Below are 26,759 nucleotides of genomic sequence, written 5' to 3'. Positions count from 1 at the left end.
AATGGATTTGCTTTTAACTCTTCAATAAAGTAAGATTAGCTTTGGTGTTGATAAAGGCATGAGTTTCTTGGTAGTCCAGTCATAGAAGAAATTTGTTTATTTTATTTATATACTGTGTGGAAATATACATTTATATAATCCAGTTTTAAATGAACAATAATTGCATATAACTGAAAAGTTATATTCTTTGGTTTTTGATTATAGCATTTCATTAACAGCCCAGCCATGAGAGACATTAACCTTTGCCTTTCTGACTGCAGGCTAAGCCAAAGTGATGTAAGTGCTACGGGCAGGCTTTTAACGACTCTCCCTTTCATGCTAAAGAAACCCTTTTCTTGATAACTCATCTGGTCAGTTTCTGGACAGGTTTCTGACACCTATATGTCGGTTATCATGCTGACTACAATACTGAATTTGCATGCTTTGTTTAGCCATCTCCCCTCATCCTAAGAACACAATATAGATATGACATCTCTGTTTAGATTAACCAACATGTCATAATAAAGGAATTCTGCTTGTTTCGAGTCTCCTGGACTGGGTTCTCTCTTCTTCTTCATAATTTTATTTAATTTTTTTACAACAACTGTAAGACTTTACTAAGGAATCCCTCTAAATAGTGCACATAATTAACATCAGAGCAATATGCAAATATTTGCACTTCCTATACTTCACAGTTGAAAATTCTGGAAATGGAAATGTTGCATCGAGTACCCAGTTGTAAGCTTAAAATTAAATGTATCTTCTATATTTGATTATAAAGAAAAATAATAAATAAAAATTTATTTTCAGAAGTTGTAGGCTATAAAAATGTGAATGTATTCAAAATATTAAGCAAATATAAACAAACTAATCAAATTAAATATAAAGAGAACGTAAATTGCATAACAATTTAAATTTTATGGTAAATTTTTTAAAGTCGACGGACAATAATAAAAGTAAATATTTTTTACATTGTCTTATACATTATAAAAAAACACTAAGTTGCAGTTCTGATTTAGTTAAAAAAAGAATTTTTGCAGTAAATTAGCAAAGCATAATTAAAGTGTCTTATAAATGTAGATTTATTAAACACCATATATACTGCAATCAACAAGTTTTTTGAAAAATAAAAAAACATATGTAAAAAAAAAAGTACCATGCTTTGTAAGCAGCAAGCCAACTTTTAATATAGGTTAAAAAAGAAAACCAAAAAACAAACTGTGTAAATCAGAATGAGACTGAATTCTTCAAGGGTGACGCGTTTCTTTTGTTTAAAGCAAAAGAACATATTTTCACATTATATACACATGCTTTATAGTAACAAAATGATTGTCCTTATGATTATTTTATTTTACTTATTATTTATAGTTTTTGCACATTTATACTTATCATAAGAAATGAATTTATTCTTCATCTAGATGCTCCACCCGATATAAAGCAAGCAGTGGAGCGAGATGAGTCTCCTCCCAGGACGCCAACAGGAAACGCCCCGTCGTCTGAATCAGACATCGACATATCCAGCCCCAACGCATCCCACGATGAGAGCGTGACTAAAGACCAGAAAGACTCTGGCAGCGATCCCTCTCATCGGCCAAAACGCCGCCGCTTTCATGAGAGCTACAACTTCAATATGAAGTGCCCCACACCTGGGTGCAATTCTCTGGGTAATTGCTCTTCAGATTAATTTCCTGTTGCATCTGCTTAATAATCATTTTCAGTGCTAATTGTTTACAAGGGCTTAATTGGGAAAAATAAACATTTAAATGTTACTGGATCGTTTATGATGAAATATGAATATTGTTCTGTTTTTTTTTTTTTTTTGTTCTTTTGCACAGGACATTTAACAGGTAAACATGAGCGCCATTTCGCCATTTCAGGATGCCCTCTCTATCATAACCTCTCTGCAGATGAATGCAAGGTATGTTAAGGGCAAACTATGTTTGGCTTGTTTGTGTTTTATTATTTTCTGTTATTAAGACACTGCAGGTAAATAGGGTAAAATGGAATTAATTATCATCACTGACATTCTTCAGTGTATTAAGTACACTTTTTGAGTGTAATTTTTGTGAAGAGTTGGGAGTTTTTATTATTTGATAATGACATTTTTTTTTTATTAAATATGTGCAAATGTACATACATTTGTAGCACAAAGATCAGAACATTGGATGAAGACAAAATGATGATTTTTTTTTTGTGCATTGCTTGTTTGTGTTGTTTTTTTGCTTTTAATAAGACAAGACATTGCAGGTAAACAGGGTAAAAAGGAATTCATAAACAACACCAATTTTTCTCAGTTTATAAATTAAATTAAATTTTTTGATACATTTTTTAATAATAATGAAATTGGGCATTATTTTTGACGAAATATGTGCAAATTTGACTACATTTCTAGCACAAAGATCTGACCATCGAATAAAGTTGGGAAAAAATATTTTATTATATTTTTTTGGCATTAGAGTCAAAGGTTTTTAGGGGATTTATTTTAGGGGGTATTTATTTTTATCATTTCATAATTCAGAAAATACTTGAACCACTCAAAGTGTTTGTTTTATTTTTCTGATTTCTTTGTTGTAAAAAAGTTTTATATAATCAAGTTAATAATGTATGAGCATACCCCTCTATAAAACATTGCAGAAAACATATATATGAATAATATTGTAATTAGAGTCAGGGGCAAAATCATAGTTTATTTTGGCATTGGGGATTTTGAGTATATATTTTATCATTTCATATTTCATAAAATACTTCAAACACCCAAAAAAAAAACATTTATCTTCAAATTTATTTGTCGAAAAACCCTTTTTGTAGAAACCAGCAATTTATGTATGAACATACCTTTCAAAAATAAAATATTTGAATAATACTGTAGAGTCAGGGTCAAAATTATTGTTTCTTTTTATTGGCATTAGAGTCAAAGTTTTAAGAGAACTTTTGGTATATTTTTTGATCATTTTATAATTTAGAAAATACTTCAAACACTCAAATAGTTTATTTTAAGTTTTTCAAGTTTCTTTGTTGAATAATGTTTTAATCAAGTGAATTACGGAGGATTATACACCTTTGTAAAATCTTTCAGAAAACATGTATGTGTGTATATATATATATATATATATATATATATATATATATATATATATATATATATATATATATATATATATATATATATATATATATATATATATATAAATAAATAAATATATATATATATATATATATATATATATATATATATATATATATATATATATATATAAATAAATATATAAATAATACTGTAGAGTGGGGTATAATAATTTTTTTGGAATGAGAGTCAAAAGTTTTTTGGGGATTTTGGGTATAAATTTTAATAATTTTATAATTCAGGATTTTTTTTTTTTAAATTGTAAAAATTCTTTGTTGAAAAAAATTTTATATAATCAAGTTAATAATGTATGAACATAGTTCTAAAAAATCTTTCAGAAAACAAATATATAAATAATACTGGAAAGAAACTCAGGCAAAATTGTTTCTTTTTTGGCATTGAAGTCAAAAGTATTTTAGCGATTTTGGGTATATATTATCATTTCATATTTCATAAAATACTTCAAACACCCAAAGAATGTTTGTTCTTCGAATTTCTTTTATTTATATTTAAAGCAGTTTTATATAATCAAGCATATTATGTATAAAAGTACCCCTCTGTAAAACCTTTCAGGAAACATATATATATATGTCATATATATATATATATATATATATATATATATATATATATATATATATATATATATATATATATATATATATATATATATATATATATATATATATATATATGAATAATACTGTAAAGTATAAGTGAAGATTTGACTCATTTTTGTGAGAAAAAAAATCAATTTGTGAAACAATATAATTTTACAAAAATATTTATTGTAATTGCAGATACAAGTGTGATAAAAGACACATAAAAATCTGCACACTAGGTTCAAAAATACATAATCTCAGTCATTTACGGGTGTTTTTTAAAAAAAAGTGTCTTTGCCTGCAGTGGCTCACCTAAAATTGTACTTTTGGCACCCTTTTATATGAGTTTGAAAATATTTAAAACACCATTTTGGTTGCCCCCTAAATTTCAAAAAGCGTTACTTTGTCCTATTCTGAATTGTTAAACTCTTCCCTATTGTTTATCTTTGTGTGCTTCGTGTGGTCTCGATCAGGTGAAGGCTATCGAGCGTGAGAAACAAGATGAAGAGCGCAGTCAGGGGCAGAACGAGGAGAACAGGCACGCTACTCGACATCAGGTACTCGCCAAACAGATGTTCTCTTAACACTAAACAAACATCGCACAAGTGTGTTAATGTCTCTTAAGTGCATGCATGCTTTTGTACTAAAGCGAGATGTTTGCTTGAACGCCTAACGCCATCAGCTGGGTGCTTTTTATTTTTAGGATGGGTTGTGATTGTTTGCTAGCTATAAATCCTGCGGTGACTACAGTGCATGTGTGGCTGATGAGCTGACCTTGAAAGAGTTTTATCTGCATGAAGCAGTAAAAAGTGTGATGTAGTAGTCATTTGACCTGGTTTTCCACAGGCACCAACTCCAAGACAGGTCCGATATAAAGAGAAAGTCATTGAGATGAGGAAGAGGAGAGATTCTGGGCTGAGTAAAGACCAAAAGGAAAAGTACATGGTAATTGTGTGTTTTTTTTTTTTTTGTGATTACTGAAATATATTTCAGAGTGCATCTGTGTATACATGTAAGTGTGATTATTTCATACATTACACATCATGAAAACTTCACAGCATGAACAATAATATTTAAAAAAAAAATATATATATATAAATGAATTTCACTACATTTTAACAACAACAGCTCATACTTTTGCATTGAATGTCTCAGAACTGTCATGAGTGCAAGAGCAAATATTGGTAATATATTAATGCCATTATTATTAAAGAGATGGTTCACCCAGAAATGTTATTATTAGCCATGTTTTCATCCAAAGATGTGAATTAAATGTGCAAAACTGGACTATCGAATAAAACAATTGTGATTACATCACCGTTTCCATCTAAGACAAAATAGTCACTTCCTGATAAACTGGCGCCAAATAGTAAAAACAAGTTAACAGCCATGTAGTTTTGCTTAAGGCTCTTTCGTTTATTACGCAAAATAGTCCACGATTTGTCACATTCTTTTAGAATCTTCTCCGCTCGCACTGCTTGGAAAATTTGCGCACCCCCCCTTTTTATATCTGCAACTCATTTTTGTTATCACATGATCTGTTGAGGCAAAATTACGTGACTTTTTTTGATGCTGGAATTAATTCGGTAAATGCCCTTCATAATTTCCATCGTAGTTTATGCAAGTTTTTTTCTTATGGGATAAAAAGTTTGTTTCTCATTTTCAAAATTTATGCGCATCTTGTTGTTTCCATCCAGGGTTTTTATGCGATAATCAAAAATGTGCATAAACATAAGTGGATGGTAGGGGTGTAAGAAATCATAGCTGATTCGTACGGATCACAACCCATGGAACACTGTAGATTAAATTCTAAATATGTAACAATCGCGGAGAGATCACATCTCGCATCATTCAAATCGCGTGTATGAAAGGATTTATGTTTCCTGTAAAATATAATGATGACAGAAGAAGTTGTGGGAGGTTATTTGTGTGTGGTGGGTTTTTTAGGTTATTAAAAGTGTCTTCTGTCACTGCTTGTTTAGCCTGCATTAATGCATTCAGCATTGATTAATCATTAACATAAATTATAAATGATGGTGATTTGCATGTTTATTAATCCTTTGACTCGCTGCATTCAAATGTGTTTGAAAAATTCTAAAATCAAGAAAGAGATTCAGTCCTTAGTCTTTTGAGTTAGTTATGACCAGTCAAATAACAGAAATATTGGGAGAACAGTTATAGTTTAGATAAAACCACTGATGATTATGGTAAAGATTAAAATCGCCATCATATGCATTTAACTTGACGCTCAAAAATTAAAGTTGTAGGCAGCAATCACATTATTTGAACAATAGGTGGCGACAACCAGCCATCAAAATAAGCCACTGGATAATTCTTCAAAAGTGATGCATGAAAAAGTTTTATAGGTGAATAACTGAATCATTTATCGAAAATGAGATTAAAAATAAGTATGAGTTGTACAAGCTATAATGTTAGATTTATACATTGTGTTATCAGCATGTGGTGGAAACACTGAATTTTTCACAGTACAGTAATATTTTACAATTTATTTTAATTCAGCTGATTATTTCTGCGTTATATTTTTAGCATACTTACTGGTTCTACTTTTTGTTTTTTAAAACCAAAAGTGTCTTGCAGTACTGTTTTTGTTAAAAAAAATGAAAAAATGGAAAGGAAATTACATTTGTGTCTTCTCCGTTTTGAATGATCCGAAAAATGGTCCAATCCATGGCTAAAAAAAAGATAATGTGATCCGAACCATGAGATTTGTGATATATACTACACCACTAGTCGATAGAAAAGCAGCTACTGTTTCCTAGAGTGTTTTCTAACCTTAATGACACAAAAGAAAATACTTTGAATAACGCTGAAAACCTGTAACCATTGTCTTCCATAGTATTTGTTTTTGCTACTATGGAAGTTAATGGTTACTGTTTTTTTTTTTTTTTTCTAAATATATGTTGTGTTCAACAGAAGAAAGAAATTCACACAGGTTTGTGACAAGTGAATGATGATGAAATGTACAGTTTTGGGTGAACTATGTCTTTTAAACTGTATTGTTGTTGATGCTTATGTTTGTTATTCATTCACATCTTTAATTTGTATCAGGAGCACAGACAAACGCATGGAACCACTCGCGAACCATTGCTGGAGAACATCACCAGTGATTATGATCTGGAGCTCTTCAGAAAAGCTCAGGCTCGTGCATCAGAGGATCTGGTATGAACCGAAATACCTCACGCTTCACACAATTTTCTGACAATGCAGACCAGCTGATCAGAAAACTTGACTTCCTGTCAAATTGTAAACGAAATACAAAAATAAACCATTTAATTAACCCTTATAATTTATTTTTGCATAATGCATTTCACTAAAATCATATTCTGTCTGGTCTGCAACCTCTCATTAATGAGAAAAATGAAATGAAAATTGTTGAATGTTTATGATGTTGTTGCTCCGTTTACGGATATTTTTATTAACCACAAAGCAAAAAAAATAATAATTCAGATTCAAAACTGACCTGAATAAATTATGTTATACAATGTAGCTATGTAATGTGTAGATTATAACACTTTTTGATTCAGCAGCAATAACTATTCCGCTCGCTCACTGTGCACTTATTCAAAGCTGTTTGAGTTTCTTCCTTCTGTTTAACACAAAGACAATTTGAAGAATGTCGGTAACCATTTGCTATTAACATTTATATGAATTGTTTTCATACTATACTGTAGATGTCAATGGTTACCTGTTTCCTACATACTAATTTAAATAGCTTTTGCGTCCAGCAGAAGTAAGTAACTCCTAAATGCTTAGGAACATTCATAGTTTTATAGGAGAGTTTTATTGGAAGAAGGTTCAGAATCATCAGTTGTTCATCTAATAGATATAAATTTACCCTTTTTCCTGAAGCTATAAGGCTTTATTACCTTAAAAAAAGCATGTTTAATTTTATTTCTGTGTATATAATTAATGTTATTATATTTCTGAAGTTATTATGAAGCATGCTGGATTGTTTTTTTATTTATTTTTTTATGGTTTTTGATAGGGCTGTAACGATACACCAAACCCACGATTCGGTTCGTATCACGATTTTTTTTTTTTTTTTCTCGTGTGGGGTGGGAAAAAAAAGATTTTTAAAACTATTTTTTATTAAATAACATTTGAAAAATCTTTATAAACTAAACATCAAAGAACAATATTAACTATGCAAATTATTAACAATATAAATAGCCATATATAAAATAAATAAATAGATAAAACTATCACTTCTGTTTTCTTTGTAACAAAATACTGTTGTAAAACCAAACAGAACTGAACTCCATTGTGTAGATGGTTCAAGCATGTTGAAAATTCTTTTTCAATCAAGTTCTCTTACATAGAAAAAGTAAATTAAATGGCTACTAGGGATGCTCATTTCGTTAATTTTGCTAACCGACAACCACCGCTCATTAATCGGTTATTACCGGTTAACTGGTCAGATTACTATTAATTTTATGTTAAACAAATTGACGTGTCTATTTTGTGTCTGACACATTAAATATTGCATTTTAAAATACTGATTTATTTTTAGGCTATATGTTAGAATATTAATAGCGGAACAGAACAACAGAGCATTTCCACGCACCTGCAGTGTTTAGCACAGAAGAGCAGAATAATCTAAATAAAATGAATAAAATAAATAGAACTGCCCTAAATTATTTTCACTTAAATACTTAATTTATATTACAAAACGAAAATACTGACTGATTCTTTTTAATAACCGGCATGGGCTTTTTTTCCAATCATATGTTTTTTTCTTCCGTCAAATAAAAATCGCAGACTTCCTCAAATTGCCCGCTCCACGGAAAATATGCATTTTATTTAATGCCCCGCTGTTATTATTATAATAACAAAAACATTTACATTTTAATAGAAATCATTATTTTAAAGAACATGTCCTGATATAGCCTATGCTTTCCTCTCTCTCCCTCTCGGTTCAAGTGCGCGCGCTGCGTGATGAAAAGACAGCAACAATGCGCGCATATGTAGACTTTTTGTAAACAGTTTTGTTGTTTAAATATGATATTGCATTAATCTGCGTACATGCTTTATAAGCTGAAAAATAAAAAGTAAAGCCTATTTGTTGCGTTTATTACGCAGATCCAGGTCAACATAAGCGCTGCAGCATCAACAGGTTGTATCAAACAGCAATATTCTTCTTCCATTTTGCTTCTTTGGCAAATGTGTCTGTAGGCACGGGTTACACATTATGGTCCCGCAAGTTAAGTATGCCTTTGCAGTTAAACAAGGGGCCGAAAACGAGGCGCACCTCACTGCCTTTACGTTCACAAGGAAAAAAGAATAAGCGCGGTCCTCTTATGAAACAACTGAATCAGCTGGGTATCAATTGTGCAAAAGTGTTGCTGTCTGTGTTGTTACAATAGTAAAATTTAATACTATTGTGATATTCAAGATTTGTATATTCATACAGCTCTGGATAACTTAAAGCGATTAGACCTTCAGAGCGGCGTTAATGCGTCCTGAAGTAAAGCGAAACGTCTATAAACTCCAGCAAGATAGAGTGATTATATGCAGAGCCATACCTTTATCTCTAAATAAAGTATAACTATAGAAACTGTGTTCATCTTAACTGAAAGCACCTGTCAGTCAGCACTCTCAAAGGTTCAAACAGAAAGCGCACAGCACGGTTACAGAAAAGTTTGGCTGTTACCTGACATCTGGTGAATGTCCATCCCTCTCTGCGCAGCCACATTAACAGTGTGAGCAAATCATCATATATGCGCTGAAAATTCTGCCACTTTGACAGCATTGGCAATGTTTCTGGCATTGTCGGTTGTCAAGCGGGGTTAAGTTGGTTTTGTTTTTGATATCCCATTCAGACGGTCCCTTACTAAGAGCTCCGTGCGAGCTCTCCCGGCTAAATACTGCGAAGGCTTAAACGGAGCAGTGCTTGTAATGTCGAACGAAAAAAAGTGTTAATAGCTCAACTTTTGCAGGCACGCGTGACGTTATTGGAAAGGTATCACGTGGTGTGTCGCGATTCTCCCTTATCACACCGCGACACAGGATCGTAGATCTGAGTGTCGCGATTTCGATTTTATATCGTGTATCGTTACAGCCCTAGTTTTTGAGTGAGGTTTTTTTTTTGTATATGGGATTAATTGTCGTTAAACTTAAAATTAAAATGTTTTTAACAGTTTAGGGCGAGTAAATTTTAGATTTTTTGGTTGAATTTTAGTTGCCATTTGTCTATCTGTATATTTATATAGATTTAAGGTCTGATGTTCTTTTTGTTCGCAGGAGAAACTGCGTCTTCAAGGTCAGATCACAGAGGGCAGTAACATGATCAAAACCATTTTTTTTGGCCGCTATGAGCTGGAGACATGGTACCACTCTCCATACCCAGAGGAATATGCCCGTCTAGGGCGACTGTATGTCTGTGAGTTCTGCCTCAAGTACATGAAGAGCCAGACCATCCTGCGCAGACATATGGTATGAAGTAATAGTAACCTCTGCTATGGCTTGAGTTTAGTCAGATGTTTGTATTGGAGGCATGTTTATAAAGGTGAAGTTAAGTTTGACATTTTCATTTGTATGTCATCTGTACAGGCCAAATGTGTGTGGAAACATCCTCCAGGGGATGAAGTCTATAGAAAAGGTGCCACCTCTGTGTTTGAGGTTGATGGAAAAAAGAACAAGGTGGGCAATGATTTCAAAATGACTCTTACGTTTGGGATATATCTGTTTTTTTTGTGTGTGGCAGTTTTCACTTCTAAATTAAATTCTACGTTTACTCGCTACATATGAAGCTGATTTCTTTCATCCATGTGTCTCAACAGATCTACTGCCAGAACCTCTGCTTGCTGGCCAAGCTGTTTTTGGACCATAAAACACTGTATTATGATGTGGAGCCTTTCCTGTTTTATGTCATGACTGAAGCTGATAACACAGGCTGTCACCTTGTGGGATATTTCTCAAAGGTAATGCAGTGGTGCAGTCTATGGAAACTCACTTAAACTGAAATTTATTATAACATTACATATTTTCACAATACTTGCATTTAAGGTAAAATTTTGGGCAGATTTTTAATCATAAGCCTCTTTTGTTGAGACACTGCTCGCTGCAGAGCCACTTGGGCTCCAGTGAGGGGGAGCTTGAGCTCCAACTCCTCCTCCTATAAGCTGTTTTAATGCGTACATCCACCCCTAACCGCAACCCCCCAGTGACATCACTTGTAGAAGAAGTGCAAGGAAGGAGGAGCTGGAGCTCAAGCTCCCCCTTGCTGGAGCTCAGCTCTGCCCACGTGGCTCTGCAGTGAGCACCACTTGCTTTCGTTTACGCTCAGGCAATGGTAATGCTGTTCAGAGAACATCAAACTTGTTGAAATGATTTGAAGACTGGATTGTGTACTCTTGATGTGCTGGCAGCAAACAGTGCACTAGTTTTACACTTTAAGGGATAGTTCACCTAAAAATGTACTGTTAATTTACTCACCCACAGTTCATCCAAGATGTAGATGACTTTTCTCTTCAGTAGAACTTTAGAGATGTTTAGATATATCTGTGGTCCTTGGTGATTCATATGATGGCAGTGATTGCTAAAAGTTTTTTTTAGATTAAAATAAACACAAATGAGTCCAAATCAATAGCCATGGCTTCTGATGAAACAGTGATGTCTTGTGAAGCAAAACGATTGCTCTGTGTAATGCTGTGTTCACACCAGACACCAGACGGATAAATCGCGCTATTCGCACGTAAATAGCCGCGTGAACATTTGAGTTTACTCGCTTCATACGCGCGTCAAACCCTGCTTCATTCGCGTGTCAAATTCACATCAGAACAGACGCGGATTCGCGTGATGGGCAGGGCTTCTGTCTGCCCTGTGACTAGCTTCATAGCTAAATGGCTAACATGGATTTTATGAAGAAAATAACAGTGTTTATGTGCTTTATGAAGACTGAAAAACAGCGTCGATACGTTTAGGGTCGTGTCTGAGTCTACTACATTCTTTCAGAGGTGCATCCAGCTCTGTGAGCTCATAAACTTAACCAACTTAACCTGGCTGACGGAGGCTTTTTTTAGCGGTGCATCTGACTGAGCCAAGCCCAGTTTGATGAACTGTTGTCGGTGAAGGCTGGAGGATTTCCCTCGGAACACCGACAACAGGTTCTACGTCACAATCACGCCCCCACAAGAGGAAGCTTCTGATTGGTTAACGCGGTGCGAATTTACACTGAAGTTCAGATTTTTGAAATCGAGAGATTCGCGCGAAACGCTCGTTAAGCGCGTCAAATGCGCAAAACGCTCAATTCGCCCCACGCCATTCGCGCGTATCGCGCCGCAGGATGTCCATTCGCGCGTTTGCATTAACTTAACATGTAAATCACTCGCGCTTGACGCGCGTTCCGCGTCTGGTGTGAACACAGCATTAGAAATTGAGCACTATTTTCAATATTATTAGCATTAATTTACAGCCTGGTCAAACGGTTCACGATGCATGTGTGAATGTAGCCTGATTGTAGTCCTGTCACTTTTGAATCATCCACAGATTCAGCTAAAATCTTCTTTAATCTTGTACTAAAGAAAAATAAAGTCGTCTACATCTTGTGTGACCTGTGAGTGAGTAAATTTACAGTAAATAAAACAAATGTGTGAACTGTTCTTTTAAGAAAGGCTGGTCAGAACAAGTCATTATGTTTATATCATGATCATAAATTCTCTGTTTAAGCATAATTGTCTGTTTTCATGTGTGCAGGAGAAGAACTCGTTCCTGAATTACAATGTGTCTTGTATCCTGACCATGCCACAGTACATGAGACAGGGCTATGGCAAGATGCTGATTGACTTTAGTGAGTACCTGGTGTGTGTGTGGTTAGGTTCTGACGGTTATATTTGTGAACAACTGAGCATTCCCATAGATCATTTCATTATGGCAATGTCACTGACCCATGAACATTTACTTATGTCAAACTATTTTGTAACTGTAACAAGAGGCAATTTAGTCATATCTTAACATTAAAACCTGTCATAATATTATTTATCAATATGTGGAATTTTTTCGATTCTTGGAAGCTATAGAAATTAAAAATGCAATACAGGAAATACGTTAAGACCGTCGTTATTGTTTACATTCCTCAAAAGACTGGTCTGTAAATGAAAAGCATCAACTCTGTGCAAAACTCTATATCATAAATAGTAATAAAATGCAGATATCAAACTGTGCAACATCAACCTGTGATGTGGATTTTAGTTTTAGAAGATGAAATGGAAAAAAATAGGGCATTGAAAAAAATTTGTAAGCAGAAAAAACCCTCAAAATTAGCCAGTTTTGCTAATATCGTCTTGGTGTTCAACACACAAATCTGTTAAAATCTTGGAAAATTTAGTCAAGGGTTTATGACCCTTTAATTATTTATTTAAAAAAAAAAAAAGAATTATACACTAAAATCAGGATTTATGACCTTTTAAATACCATGCTATTGTGTTGCTATTGCGTTCCAGGTTACCTGCTGTCGAAGGTTGAAGAGAAGGTGGGCTCTCCTGAACGCCCGCTCTCTGATCTGGGCCTCATCAGTTATCGCAGCTATTGGAAGGAAGTCCTGCTACGCTACATGTACAATTTTAAGGGCAAAGAGATCTCCATTAAAGGTAAGAGGAGTTTCTTGTGCCCCAAATGTGAATGTTGTAAATTAAGCATGTTCAATCAGACATCCCTGAAGGGTTTGACTTCATTTTTTTTTTCTTCCTCTCTTCAGAGATCAGTCAAGAGACTGCAGTGAACCCAGTGGATATCGTCAGTACACTGCAGTCCCTTCAGATGCTCAAGTACTGGAAAGGAAAACATCTAGTTTTGAAAAGACAGGTATCATCTGTTTGTTATTTCTCTCTCTTTTTTTTTTGTATGTTTGCTTTAAAAGGCCTGGGTGTCCACAGGGTCTTAAAGTATTAAAAGTTAATAAACGAATGAAGAGAAATTTAAGGCCCTTAAAACTTATTAAAGTCTAAAATGCTATTTTGCAAGGTATTAAGTTTGATATCATTTTTGATTATGCAGTGTATAGTTGTATGCTAAAGTTTCCCTGAACTAAATCTGCGAATATCAGGATGTTGTATAGTTAATGAAATCCTACTATTTTTGACATCATGCTGCTTTGTTTACTGCAGTAAAGGTGCCAACCTTTTTGGATAAATTGCTTACATGAATATTTACTAAATACATTGTAAGTTTAAATCTTGCAAGTGTTGTTGGTTGAAAAGTAGAATCTGTGCCCAGAAAATAAACTTTTTGAAATTCAGCCAGAAACAGGTAGAAAATCTGATTTATTTTTTAAGTCAAGACATGAAGAGATTGTTTATAGAAGATGCCGCATTGGACACACAAGACGCATGAAAGGAGAAAAACCCCTAAAATGTCTATATTGCAAAAGAAACCAAACTGTTAAACATATTCTTGTGGAATGCCCTATTTTTAATGTTATCAGACAAAAGTTTTTATCTGGAATGACTTTAAATTAAATATTTTTAAATGTGAATCCTTCTAAAATTGTTTAAAAATATTTTATAAAAAAAAAACCTTAAACTGTTTTAGATTTTTATCTTATATATTATCATTCTTATTCTTGTTTATGCATTTTACCTTGTATGCTATTTATTGCTGTTGATAGCTTTTAATAGTTAGAATACCTTTATAATTATAGAAAAGTGGTGTTAATAAAATGTGGTAAACTTGATCTGTTTACTATTAAAACTCTCGCTCTCTCTCCAGCCTTTGTGTTGTATTGTATTATAGAGCTGCTGTTCGTTTTGTACTTAGAAAAAAAAGCATAAAAAAGCAGTAATTACTTTGTTCTTGCAACATTATCTTCGCAATATAAAAAAAAAAAATAAACGTATCATGTGCATACTTTTTGAACTATTGCAGTGTTTCGCTTGCTTTTAAAACAAGCTTTTTTTTCCCCTCCAAAATAAAAATACTTGAGTGATTTTGATAGGAAAATATAGATAGATATTACTTTTGTGTTCCAGAGGAAAACCTCTCTTAAACTCATGAAAGCACAATCATTCTGTCAAAGCACCCAACACTGCAAGTTCACTAATAAAACTAGATGCTTATGACCTTTCTGTCATACAGCATTTAATATAAATTGATTTGACTCTCTGCTGCAGAAAGCAGCTATGATTTTCTGCTCTTTGGCTTCTCTTTCTTTCTTTCTTTCTTTCTTTCTTTCTTTCTTTCTTTCTTTCTTTCTTTCTTTCTTTCTTTCTTTCTTTCTTTCCTTCTTTCTTTCTTTCTTTCTTTCTTTTTCTTTTTTTCTTTCTTTCTTTCTTTTTCTTTATTTCCTTCCTTTCTTTTATTGTAAATGTATTTAAAATTAGTATAAATTGTAGCATCTTTATGTTGCATTTTTAAAATATTTTTTTATAAAGTCTACGCAGTACCAACATGTACCATATATAAGTAAAACTTGAAATGGTTTAACTCAGAGGTGTCCAATCTCAGTTCTGGAGGGCCAGTGCCCTGCATAGTTAAGCTCCAACTTCCTTCAACACACCTGCCTGGAAGTTTCTATTATACATAGAAAGCGCTGGTTAAGGTGTGTCTAATTTCAAAAGAATCAAAATATTAAAAACTTTCAAGGATTTAAGATGCTGATGACTGTTAAACGCATCATAACAGGCTTGTGAAAAGGGTCCATTGTTGCACACCAGTTATTCATCGTTTTGGCTATAAGAGAAATCCCAGCCTCCGTAACTTGGCGGTCAGAGGTCGATAGTAATATTTTGAGTTCCCCCAATGCTGACGTCACATGAAAACTCTTTCACTTCTACTTGTGGCCCAATCAATCAGAATGCATCTTATTCCACTGTTAAAAAAATGCTGGGTTACACATAATTGATTTGTGTATGCAACCATTTGAGTAGATTTGACATAAAACAATGAAGTTTTACTCAAAAAAGCCAAAGAATTGTGTTGTTTCAGCTCATTTTGAATATGTCGTTTAAACAAACAGCAAACATAATTTTCCAGTGGACCAAATGTAGTAACTTATAAATAAATATACAATTGTAAGACCTAAAATGTTCAAGTTTGGTTTTATTTTGGTTTTTACTGCAGATGTAGCTGAATATATTTGTTTTACTCTGCAGGTTGTCTTCATTTAGATGTTTTGCCTCAATAACTGTTTTGTTAATTAATGCCACAGGACCTGATTGACGATTGGAAGGCCAAAGAGACTAAAAGGGGAAACAGCAAGACCATCGACCCCGGCTCTCTCAAATGGACCCCTCCTAAAGGAACCTAATTGACTTTATTATTTTTTTCATCCCTTTTTATGACTCCATCACGTCTTTTGCAATGGCTTCATCTCTCATTTTTGTCTTCTTTTATGTGCCCTTTGAAACTCCTGAAACTCACTTTCGTTTTATACAGTAATATTTATTTTTCTGGAAGTCTTTGGCCAAAGTATTTTCTCTGCCCCTGCGTATTTTTAAATGTAGATGTATTTTGATTCTCTTTTTAAAAGCAAAAAAAATAAGCTTATCGTCATTAGAATGTAGAAAAAAGGGGCCTTACATTACAAAAAATCTCATTTAATTACACATTCTTCAACAAAACAGTATTTCTTTTGTGTTTTTGTGAAAATGTCTTGATTGAAATGAGAACAGAGCTGAAGAGAAATGTCATTTTGATAAATACTTTTATTACGCCATTTATTTGATATCCCAGCAAGACATTTGCTTGTGTGTGTATACTCCCAGTTTCCCTGGAGTACAATGTTAAGAGTGAAGAATAACTGTGTTTTTAGACGTCTGTGAGGTCGTCAGTACTGAAGTCTGTCCCATTCCTCCTGCAGATCTGCTGTGTGAAGAACATTATATCATTTCAGGTCCGTTTCATCACTTTGCATAAATACACTTCTGATACTTCAGCGTTGTACCTGTCCGTTTGTTCAGAGCTGCAGATTTTGCTGTACTCGTCTCTGGGATCGCTCTTGTGCCGGAACCTGTGGATTATTAGAAATTATTTTACAGTATTGCAGCATAGACCAGACTAAACCCCCAAGCTGTATTTAAAACCATTATATAGTAAAGATTTAGTTTTGCTTTGCTAAAAGAATTACCAGAATTAAAATATGTGCATATATATATATATATATATATATATATATATATATATATATATATATATATATATATATATATATATATATATATATATATATTTTGAATGAAGTCATACCTCCTAAAGATCTCTTTCCCATGAGTCCTACAAACATATCACCCTTGTGCCCTGTGAGGAAATAATGGAGATTGAAATTGCTTGAGTGCTTCTACAAACTAGTTCATCTCTTAAACGGGTAGTTCACCCAAAACTGAAAACGCTGTCTTTATTTACTGACACTTGTTGCAAACCAGTTTTTTATTCTCTTCTTATTTTAAACAAACAAAGAAAGATATTTTGAAAAATGCTGGTTGCTGAGTACTATTGATTTCCATAATCATTTGTTTTCCAGCTATAGAAGTCAATGGGTGACAGCAGCCAGCATTCTTCAACATGTATTTATTTGTATTTAACAAAACAAAATTCAAAGATTTAAAGCTAAATAATGAGAATAAATAAAGAAATAAATATTTTTTGGTGAACTTCGGTGAAAACACTTTTTTTTTTTTTTTTTAGTTCACACTCCTCTCTATTTCTGTCTGTCTGTCTATTTATCTATTTATCTTTTTCTCCCTCTCATAAATATAAATATTAAAATGTCTTATCTTTGTAACAAAACACTTCTCACTGAACAAGTCTTTCTTTTTTTTCTTGTTTTTTTCTTTCTGTCTTTTTTTCTTTCTCTCTTGTTGCTTTATTATTTCTTTATTTCTTTCTTGTGATGTTTTTTCTTTTATTCTTTCTGTTCTTTATTATTCTTTCTTTCTCGTTTATTTTTCTTTTCTTTATTTCTGTCTTGTTTTTTTTTTATCTTTTTTTATTCTAGTTTTCTTTATTATTCTTTTTTCCTTGTTTCTTTCTTTTTTTCCCCTTTTCCCCTTTTTCTTTCTCTTTCTCTTGTTTCTTTATTCTTTCTTTCTGTCTTGTTTGTTTCTTTCTTGTTTCTTTTTTTCTTTCTCTTTTTTATTATTCTTTTAATTCTCATTTCTTTATTATTTTTTCTTTCTGTATTTCTTGTTTCTTTATTTGTTTATCATTCTTTTTTCCTTTGTTTTTTCATTCTTCTTTTCTTTATTCTTTCTCTTCTCGTTTTTCTCGTTTATTCTTTATCTTTTTTTTTTCTTTTTTTTCCCTCTATTTCTCTTTTTTATGTTTGTTTTTCTTTCTCAATTTTCTCGTTTCTTTTATTCTCTTTTTCTTTCTTATTCTTTCTTTTTTCTCAATTTCTTTCTCTTGTTTCTTATTCTTCCTTTCTTGCTTCTTTCTTTCTGTTTCTTTTATTCTCTCTTTCTCTTGTTTCTTATTCTTTCTTTCATTTTCTATTTTTTCTCTCTTGTTTCTTTATTCTTTCCTTGTTTTTTCTTTATTTCTCTTCTTTCTGTTATTTCTTTCTCTCGTTTTTTTTTCTTTCTTTATTATTCTTTCTTTTTTATTCTCTTATTCTTTCTCTTGTTTCTTTCTATTTCTTGCTTTATTCTCTTCTTTCTTTCTTTCTTTCTTTCTATTTATTATTTTTTCTTTCTTTCTTTTTCTCTCTTGTTTTTTCTTTCTTGTTTAAGCCGCTTGTATAAAATCTCAGCCAAGGCCCCTTAAAAATTCTTTGCTTTTCTGTATTGCCAATTTTAGCCATTACATTATTTTGGTTTTATTTTGTATAATAATGAGATCTCTAAATATAAAATAAAAATGATGTCAAAATAACAAAAAAAGACAAAAAAAAAAAATCTTAATTTGATGCATTAGCTCTTTCTTTCAATCACAAAATAATGTAAACAGTTATAAACCAATTGGAATTTTTAGAGGTCAGAGACGGGTCTAGAGGTATTGGTAGGTTTGTGCTTAATGGATTATTGTAAAGTATAGGTTATTCCAGTGAAGGTGTTTTAAATAATACTATGTTAATACATGTATCCACAAAACAAGGTTTGATGATTAAAGCACATAGAACAAAGACACTTCTAATAAAGTGAGTCATTTTGTTATGTACAGATGCAATAATGAAGTGAATATACTCACTTCTTCGCTCCATTTTTACAGGCTGAAGGACTTCTAGGAAAATCACAGAAAATGTGGGTTATTTATATACAGTGAGATGAAGAATACATTTAATTGCAAATGATCAAGATAGTTAAGTAAAAAAATAGAGCTAATTAAAAGCAATACAGGCTTAAATATGCTGTTAATTTCAGGGTTATTACAATTTATTTTAAATTAAACGCCTCATAAAGCAACAAATATACATTTTGGAGTGCATTAAATGTACAAATTGAGTTAGTTTTTTTAAAAACAGCATAATAAATGCTTTAAAAAACCCTAATAAAAATATTAAAATATGGATAAACTTTGATTTATCATCATTTAATGCAACACATTTAAAAAAAATCTCAGTAGGTAGTTTTTAAATCATGTTAAAAAATATACTTTACATTTCATGCTTGGGGTAAAAAGCACACAGGATACAGCGTAATATATATTTGGTTTGGATTATATGTTTGGTGTATGGATTATGTTTTGGATTACATACCACAAGTAAAATTGTATATTGTTTATTTATTAAAATTGTAAATTGTTTGTTTATTTTTTGAGCAGTATATTTTCCAGAGGCAACAAAATGTGAAGTTTTACCTGAGCGTTTCCCCATTAACCCATAAAACTGATGAGATTTGGATCTCTTCAACAGACTGGCCACTTGACTGGCTAATGTCTCCTCCATCGGCTCATCCTGTGTTAACAAAGAAAAAAAATATATATGCAAGTCAATTATTAGCTCTTCATTGAAATTTGCATTTAAATATTTCCCAAGTGACAGGAAATTTTCACAGTAGTTCCTATAATATTTTGTTCTTCTGGAGAAAGGTTTATTAGTTTTAGTTTGGCTAGAATAAAAGCAGTTTAAATTTTTTTAAAGACAATTTTAATGTCAATATTATTAGTCCCCTTTGTAGGTATTTCTTTTCGATTGTTTACAGAGCAAACAACTGTTATCCAATAACCTAATTAGTGACATATTTAAATGTCACTTTAAGCTGAATACTAGCATCTCTAACTAAATATTACGTACAGTCATCGTGGCAAGAACATTATAAAATAAATGTTAGAAATTATCATGTTTAAAAATTATCTCTCCATTAAACAGAATTTCTTTCCATTTTAAAACGAATACTACATATAAATCAATAAATGTATAATTTTAGTAACAGATTGAGCTCATTTATACATTTTAAAGCATTTATTAACACAATAAATATCTGCTAACTAAATTTCTTTAAAAAATTCTCACCTCCCAGTTATCAGAAATCCAGTTGTCTCTGTTTAGAGAGAAAGAGAATCCTTCAACGCTGTAGGCGAGAGCGAGTAAAGTGAGCATTAATGCTGACAGTTTCCAAATCTCCATATGGAACTAACAGGTCTAGAGGATGCTATTATGTCTATTTTAAAAAAAACACTAACAAAGACAGTTCAGAAATGATGTTTTCTTCTGAAAGCAGAGCTCTTTTCTGTTCTTCCACATAGCGAAACGGCTGCATTTATAGCCATTTATAGCCTGCCAAAGCCCCCTCCCCGATCTGACACACCACAACCAGCATCACCTCCATCTCCCCCTGCCAGAACCGATGATTATGGTGCATCTATTGGAGAAAAATGACTACCACTTGACTTAAGAGTTCAATTTGTTGATCGTTTGATTTCATTGGTTTTAATTTATTGGCCAATCACATTGAAATTTAATCAACTGATGCTAAACACTTTGAAATAACTGTTAGAACTATATTAGAAACTTATTTTAAATGAGCTGAAACAACACAATTCATGGGATCTTTTTGGGATAATTTATTTGTTTTATGTTCAATTCACTTAAATTTTAAGTTTTCTAATTTCAAGTTAACTAATTGGTTTGTGTTGGGACAACATGAAGGGATTGTGTGAAACTCAGCATTTATTAAAACGTACATATAATTCAGTTAAATAAATGTATTTCTGATATATTTTGAGATGCTCTTGCAGTTTGAATTAATAGAATAATACATATTTAGTACAATTTTGAAAACCCCTTTTATACAACAGTGGAGCTAGAATACTTGAAATGTCTCAATCTCCAGATTGTGTTTAAGCAAAATGTAAATATATATATATATATATATATATATATATATATATATATATATATATATATATATATATATATATATATATATATATATATATATATCAGGGTATCTGCGGGGGCTTAAAAATATTTAAAAATGTCTTAATTTTGGCCTTAAGAATGATTAAATCCACTGAAATATTGTGATGTAGGTCTTAATTTATCTATCTATGTAAAGCTATACCCATTGTGCCAACACCCATCCAATCACTGACTATATATTTCAATAAAAGTTTTAAGAAACATTTATTTATTTACTCTGTTTACTTATTAATATGGTTCAATTATCTTTCTTACAATTACAATTGTTTTAATGTTTTTTACTTTTATTTGAACTTGACCATTAAAAAAAATCTTTAGAGATTAGCCTTGTGTAAGTCTAAAATTTCATTTATTATGGTCTTAAAATAGTTTTAAAAGGTAAAAAAAAAAAAAAAAATATATATATATATATATATATATATATATATATATATATATATATATTGACACATACACACTCACACACACACGTTTGTTTTTGTGAAAAATGATTACATTACATAGTTTTACATTCATTTTATACTGTTCAAACCGTATATTGTGTTGCCCTCACCCCACCCTACCCTTAAACCATAGCATCACAGGAGACTGTGTACTGCTTTACTCTCTGATTAAACTCATCCTGTGGGATTCAGAAGCTTTTGGAGAAATGAGGACGTCAGCAATATCCTTGTATTTCCCCTCCCTTTTGTAATACCCGTGTCAAACCCATGTCATTATACAGACTTGTGTCCTGATATGTCACAAACGCACATCAATACCAATATTCACCCTTTAGATAAGTTAAGAAATTAATATTTAGGGCTATATATTAATTCAAATTTGGTTTTGCTATTAAAATTGTATTATAAAGCTGACATTTATTTAAAAAAAATATTAAAATTACGTTCGCTGTTTGCTCAAATTACTTATTTAAAATAAGCTAAAACAATAGTTTCAAACAGAAGTTTTTTTGGGGGGACAACTTAATTGCTTTATGTTCAATCCACTTAAATTTGTAAAAACAATTAAATGAACTTAATCAATATGTGTTGGGACAACATGAAGGAATAGTGTGGAACATGATTGTGTACAGGGGGCGAATTAATAAAGGGACTAAGCTGACAAGAAAATGAATGAATGAATCATTGTGTACACTGTAAAAAATGCAGGGTTCCACACAATTCCTTCATGTCCAACGCAAATCGATTAAGTAAACACTTTTAACAAATGTATGTGGATTGAACATAAAAAAAGTTGTCCCAATGAAATCTCAAGAATTGTGTTGTTTTAATTAATTTTAATTAAGTAAATTGAACAAGTAAAAAAACACTTTTTTTGAGTGTATGTAAAACATTCCTGATATATTGTAAGATGTTGTTGTCTTTGGACTGTGGGGGAGACCTGAGCACCCGGAGGAAACCCACGCAAACGCCTACTACCTACTGCGCCACTGCGTTGTCTGTTCATAGTATATCAATCTGTAAATATTACCCATAGCTTTTCTGTAACTGGATTTATAAGTTATAAGTTGAATTATAAGTTGCCTAAAGCCTGCAATTGCACTCCTGGTTAGACCTAAACTGCATTTCGTTGCCTTGTTCTTGTACATGTGTAATTAAAATATAGTTAAATCTAATCAAAACCTGGAAAAAAGGTCAACTAAAACTTCATGCACTAAAATAAATAAATAAAAAATAATAATTTGACAAACAAACAGCAATTAAATAAGCTTTTAATATATTAATTTATATATTTATATTATAAGATATTATATATTTTAATTGAATTAACATTTGTTTAATTTAAAGTTGCAAAATGGCTTTAGATTTAAAGTAGTTTGCTTAAGATCTTTCACGGATGATTCATATTAAAATACTAGGAGTTCATTGTGTACTTTTGACAACAGCAATTACCACAGTACAGTGTGGGATAAACACACAGAACAGTAAAATATACGAGCAAATGTATATGTCTATATGTTTGGAATGACAATCAAATATTTGACCTCGTTTTCTGTCTCTGCATAAACGAATATGACCTGTTTATAATTACATTTCTGACATATTGATCTGTGTTTTCAAATTGACTGAGGCGTCTGTACAGGGCTTGGCAAACAATGCCTTCTGTTGTGTAAGTTCTGAGTAAGTACTTAATCGTTCAGTCCATTTTTTTGCCCTCTTTTGTCTAAAATCCACACAAGAAAAAAACCTTTGCTTCCAAATAAGCCTCGGTTGACAAAAATCAGTTTGTTTGTCATTTTGTGCCATTAGAAGAAAAACTACTTTACTAAAGTGGTTAACATTTAGCATTCTGTAAAAAAAGGGATTCAAATGGCTTAAAATGTAAGTCCAATACATCATCATTTGCACAATTTTACATCATGCATTTTTTTCAATCAGTGTTATTCATCTGCACTTATAATCAACAATAAAAAGAAACTCAGAATCGGAATAATAGTAGCCTATTTATGCACTCCATTTTATGTTTAAACAAATAAATTGATTAAAGTTTATATAAATATTATATACACTCACCAGCTACTTTATTAGGTACACCTTACCTGTTCCGGGTGGGACCCCCTTTTGCCTTCAGAACTGCATTAATCCTACCTGGCATGATTTCAACAAGGTACTGGAAATATTCCTCAGAGATTTTGGTGCATATTGTCATGATAGCATCACGCAGTTGCTGCAGATTTGTCGGCTGCACATCCATGATGCGACTCTCCCGTTTCACCACATCCCAAAGGTGCTCTATTGGATTACGTTCTGGTGACTGTGGAGGCCATATGAGTACAGTGAACTCATTGTCATGTTCAAGAAACCAGTCTGAGATGATTTATGCTTTAGGACATGACACGTTATCCTGCTGGAAGTAGCCATCGGAACATGGTAGACTGTGGTCATAAAGGGATGGACATGGTCAGCAACAATACTCAGGTAGGCTGTGGCGTTGTCACGATGCTCAGTTGGTACTAATGGGCCCAAAGTGTGCCAAGAAAATATCCCCCATACACCATTACTCCACCAGCCAGAATCGTTAAGGCAGGATGGATCCATGCTTTCATGTTGTTGACGCCAAATTCTGACCTAACCTTTCGAATGTCGCAGCAGAAATCGAGACTCATCAGACCAGGCAATGTTTTTCCAATCTTCTATTGTCCAATTTTGGTGAGCCTGTGCGAATTGTAGCCTCAGTTTTCTGTTCTTAGCTGACAGAAGTGGCACCCGTGGTTTTCTGCTGCTGTAGCCCATCTGCCTCAAGGTTTGATGTGTTATGTTTTCAGAGATGCTCTTCTGCAGACCTTGGTTGTAACGAGTGGTTATTTGAGTTACTGTTGCCTTTCTATCAGCTCAAACCAGTCTGGCCATTCTCCTCTGACCTGTGGCATCAACAAGGCTTTTGCTCCCACAGAACTGCTGCTTACTGGATATTTTCTCTTTTTTGGACCACCCCAGAGAAGGTTGGCATGAAAATCCCAGTAGATCAGCAGTTTCTGAAATACTCGGACCAGACCAAAGTCTCTTAAATCTCATTTCTTCCCCATTCTGATGCTCGGTTTGAACTGCAGCAGATCGTCTTGACCATATCTAAATGCCTTAATCAATGCATTGAGTTGTTGCCATGTGATTGGCTAGTTAGAAATTTGCGTTCAAAAGAACGTTGGACAGGTGTACCTAATAAAGTGGCTGGTGAGTGTATAGCCTATAAGAAGTATGGGTATTAAGTAAATTGCTAGTTTTTTGTACACTTTACAAGTACAATCGCATACTATTTAGGCCTACATTTAAATATTTTTTACTTTTTGTTTTGTAATAAACATTTTCATGAGCAAGCTTTTGTTATGATAGAAAACAAGCTACTGACTGAAGTGCGTAAATAAACTTCGGATAGATTCAGGTAGCCTTCATAAAATGTCCTATTTGCTCTGATTAAGTGATTTCAGGTTTTACTTAAAGACTAAACCATTTTACCATCCTAACGTTATCTCTGGGCATTGTTTTAATCTAAGTTACATCTATACACAAATGAGCGGCCTGAACTTATTCAACCAACGTAACGTTATTTCTTCCATCGCGCATGCGCATTCACAGGCTTTGATTGGATTTCATCTATTTTGTTGAATAGAAGTAAAACGTAAATAATGAACGAGTACATATTAAATACGTTTTATATGTTTTAACAAAACACTACAACACTGTTTTAACAAAGCGCTACGGCTCGCATATGATTGTTTATCATATCATATATCATATGAGATGATATGATATTTTACACCTGTCGGTTATAATAATTAATTTCGCTGGTAACATTGCGCAATCGCGTTTCGTTACATCCGTTATTCGCCCTTGACGTTTCCTCCTCACACGATTAAACAGAGAAACTCCCGATATTCTGGTCGTTGTTTCTCGTTGGAGTCACATAATCTGAGAGTTAGTTGTCAACGTTAGAGAAATTGACCATTCAAATCTTTTCTTCAAAATGGCGAATCTCCAGCCGCAGAAACGAAGCTTCAGTCCAAACAGACTTACATCGTGACAAACCCGCAACTTAACCTGAATCAACACCGGCTCGACTCTTCAAGGTCTGATCCAGAGATGCTTCCTTCAGGTAAGAACTTAAATTTAACCTATATTTAGCCACTCAAACAGTAGTGTGGGGTCGTTATATAGTTTAATATGTGGGTAAGTTATTATTAATTGTAAGTTTAAGTTGTAGCGCTGTGCTTTATTTTTTAATTTAAACCTTAAGTTGTAAATCTAATTGGATACCAAACTAAAAACTGTGCAAAAAGTCAACATGCGACACATATTGCATTATATGTACAAAATTACCTTAGAAAACCTTTTTTTGAGCAAAGTGTCATGTCTGATACTGAGGCCAGAAATATATCCAGACATAATACAAGACTGTGTGTTGAATTAAATGATGATGAGTGACAGAATCTATAAAAAAAGATAATAATGTCGATGTTTGCTGTCTATTTTGTCCTGTCTACATAATTAATCTGTTTATTGTTTTTTTGGAACATTTACATTTTTTCCTTCACAAATATAGTTAACTATGCAAACAATATTTAATTATTCTTAATTTTATTTCCACAATCTTGTGCATGCCACCAAAATTCAGTTAACAGAACAAAACAGATGAATAATGAGTTGGAAGAAAAGTGTAAATAATAGCACTTTTAAGAAGTAAAAAGTCCTTTTTTTCTTCAGAAATGTACAAAAAAAGGTAATTGGTGTAAAATCCCCAATTACTCAATACTCAAATGTTTTATTTTTAAGTTGCTTTTAAATGTTACTGTATTTGTTTAAGAATGTTTAAAGACATTTTGAATGGTTTACCATCATATCCAAATGACTTTTGTGAACTTGAATAGGAAAATTACCAAATCGTTCTTGGAATGTTGTTGGTTAAGAAATAATGTGGCCAGCATTGATAACGTTTTGTTGCCTGTCCACTATATGACAAGATATTTTTAGATCATAGGTTCTTGCTGAGGGTTGAAATGTGGGGGTTGTGTTTTTCTGAGAACTGAGAAAGGCTTTTACCATCACCTTTGTGACCTGATGGCAACTAAAGATGATTCTGTTCTTGCTTTAAAGAATAAAATAGAAGTGAGTGAAGAACGACAGACAGAAATGACAGGATTATGAAATGATAACTGCTCATTTTTATTGCAACTGAAAATACATATAAAAACACCTCCAAAAGGTCTTGTTTGTTAACATTAGTTAATGACTGTGTAAGTTAAATC

General features: G+C 32.5%; 3 protein-coding genes across 9 annotated transcripts in view; 2 read left to right on the top strand and 1 right to left on the bottom strand.

Moving 5' to 3' along the window:
* Nucleotides 1-16,592, top strand: part of kat7b (K(lysine) acetyltransferase 7b) — a 19,865-nt gene extending 3,273 nt beyond the window's left edge. For 2 of the 3 annotated variants that reach the window (XM_021480026.3, NM_212635.1), the window contains 12 exon segments: nt 1,398-1,643; nt 1,815-1,897; nt 4,179-4,262; nt 4,552-4,650; nt 6,775-6,885; nt 9,967-10,158; nt 10,276-10,365; nt 10,506-10,646; nt 12,421-12,514; nt 13,167-13,313; nt 13,421-13,527; nt 15,869-16,592. In XM_021480026.3, coding sequence (XP_021335701.1) covers nt 1,398-1,643; nt 1,815-1,897; nt 4,179-4,262; nt 4,552-4,650; nt 6,775-6,885; nt 9,967-10,158; nt 10,276-10,365; nt 10,506-10,646; nt 12,421-12,514; nt 13,167-13,313; nt 13,421-13,527; nt 15,869-15,967 — 1,493 coding nt within the window. In that variant the 3' untranslated portion in view covers nt 15,968-16,592. 3 annotated transcript variants of the gene reach the window in all.
* g6pc1a.1 (glucose-6-phosphatase catalytic subunit 1a, tandem duplicate 1) overlaps nt 1-26,759 on the top strand; it is a 210,142-nt gene that overhangs the window by 36,878 nt on the left and 146,505 nt on the right. The gene's annotated exons all lie outside the window — the stretch shown is intronic.
* Nucleotides 16,347-26,759, bottom strand: si:ch211-131k2.2. 5 transcript variants are annotated; one of them, XM_073918135.1, is made up of 7 exons: nt 23,559-26,759; nt 20,108-20,165; nt 19,453-19,549; nt 18,844-18,876; nt 16,906-16,956; nt 16,604-16,669; nt 16,347-16,521 (listed from the first exon to the last, which is right to left on the bottom strand). In XM_073918135.1, the coding sequence occupies exons 1-7, from the start codon at nt 23,711-23,713 to the stop codon at nt 16,487-16,489; spliced, it is 495 nt and encodes a 164-aa protein (XP_073774236.1). In that variant the 5' UTR covers nt 23,714-26,759; the 3' UTR covers nt 16,347-16,486. The 5 variants fall into 5 exon arrangements, with proteins under 5 accessions (XP_073774236.1, XP_073774238.1, XP_073774239.1 ...); XM_073918137.1 differs by having other exon boundaries at nt 16,347-16,524; nt 25,555-25,723; XM_073918138.1 differs by having other exon boundaries at nt 25,555-25,621.

The sequence above is a fragment of the Danio rerio genome, chromosome 12 (assembly GCF_049306965.1).
Source record: "Danio rerio strain Tuebingen ecotype United States chromosome 12, GRCz12tu, whole genome shotgun sequence".
Lineage (NCBI taxonomy): Eukaryota > Metazoa > Chordata > Actinopteri > Cypriniformes > Danionidae > Danio > Danio rerio.
This window is presented reverse-complemented; position numbering and strand designations above follow the sequence as displayed.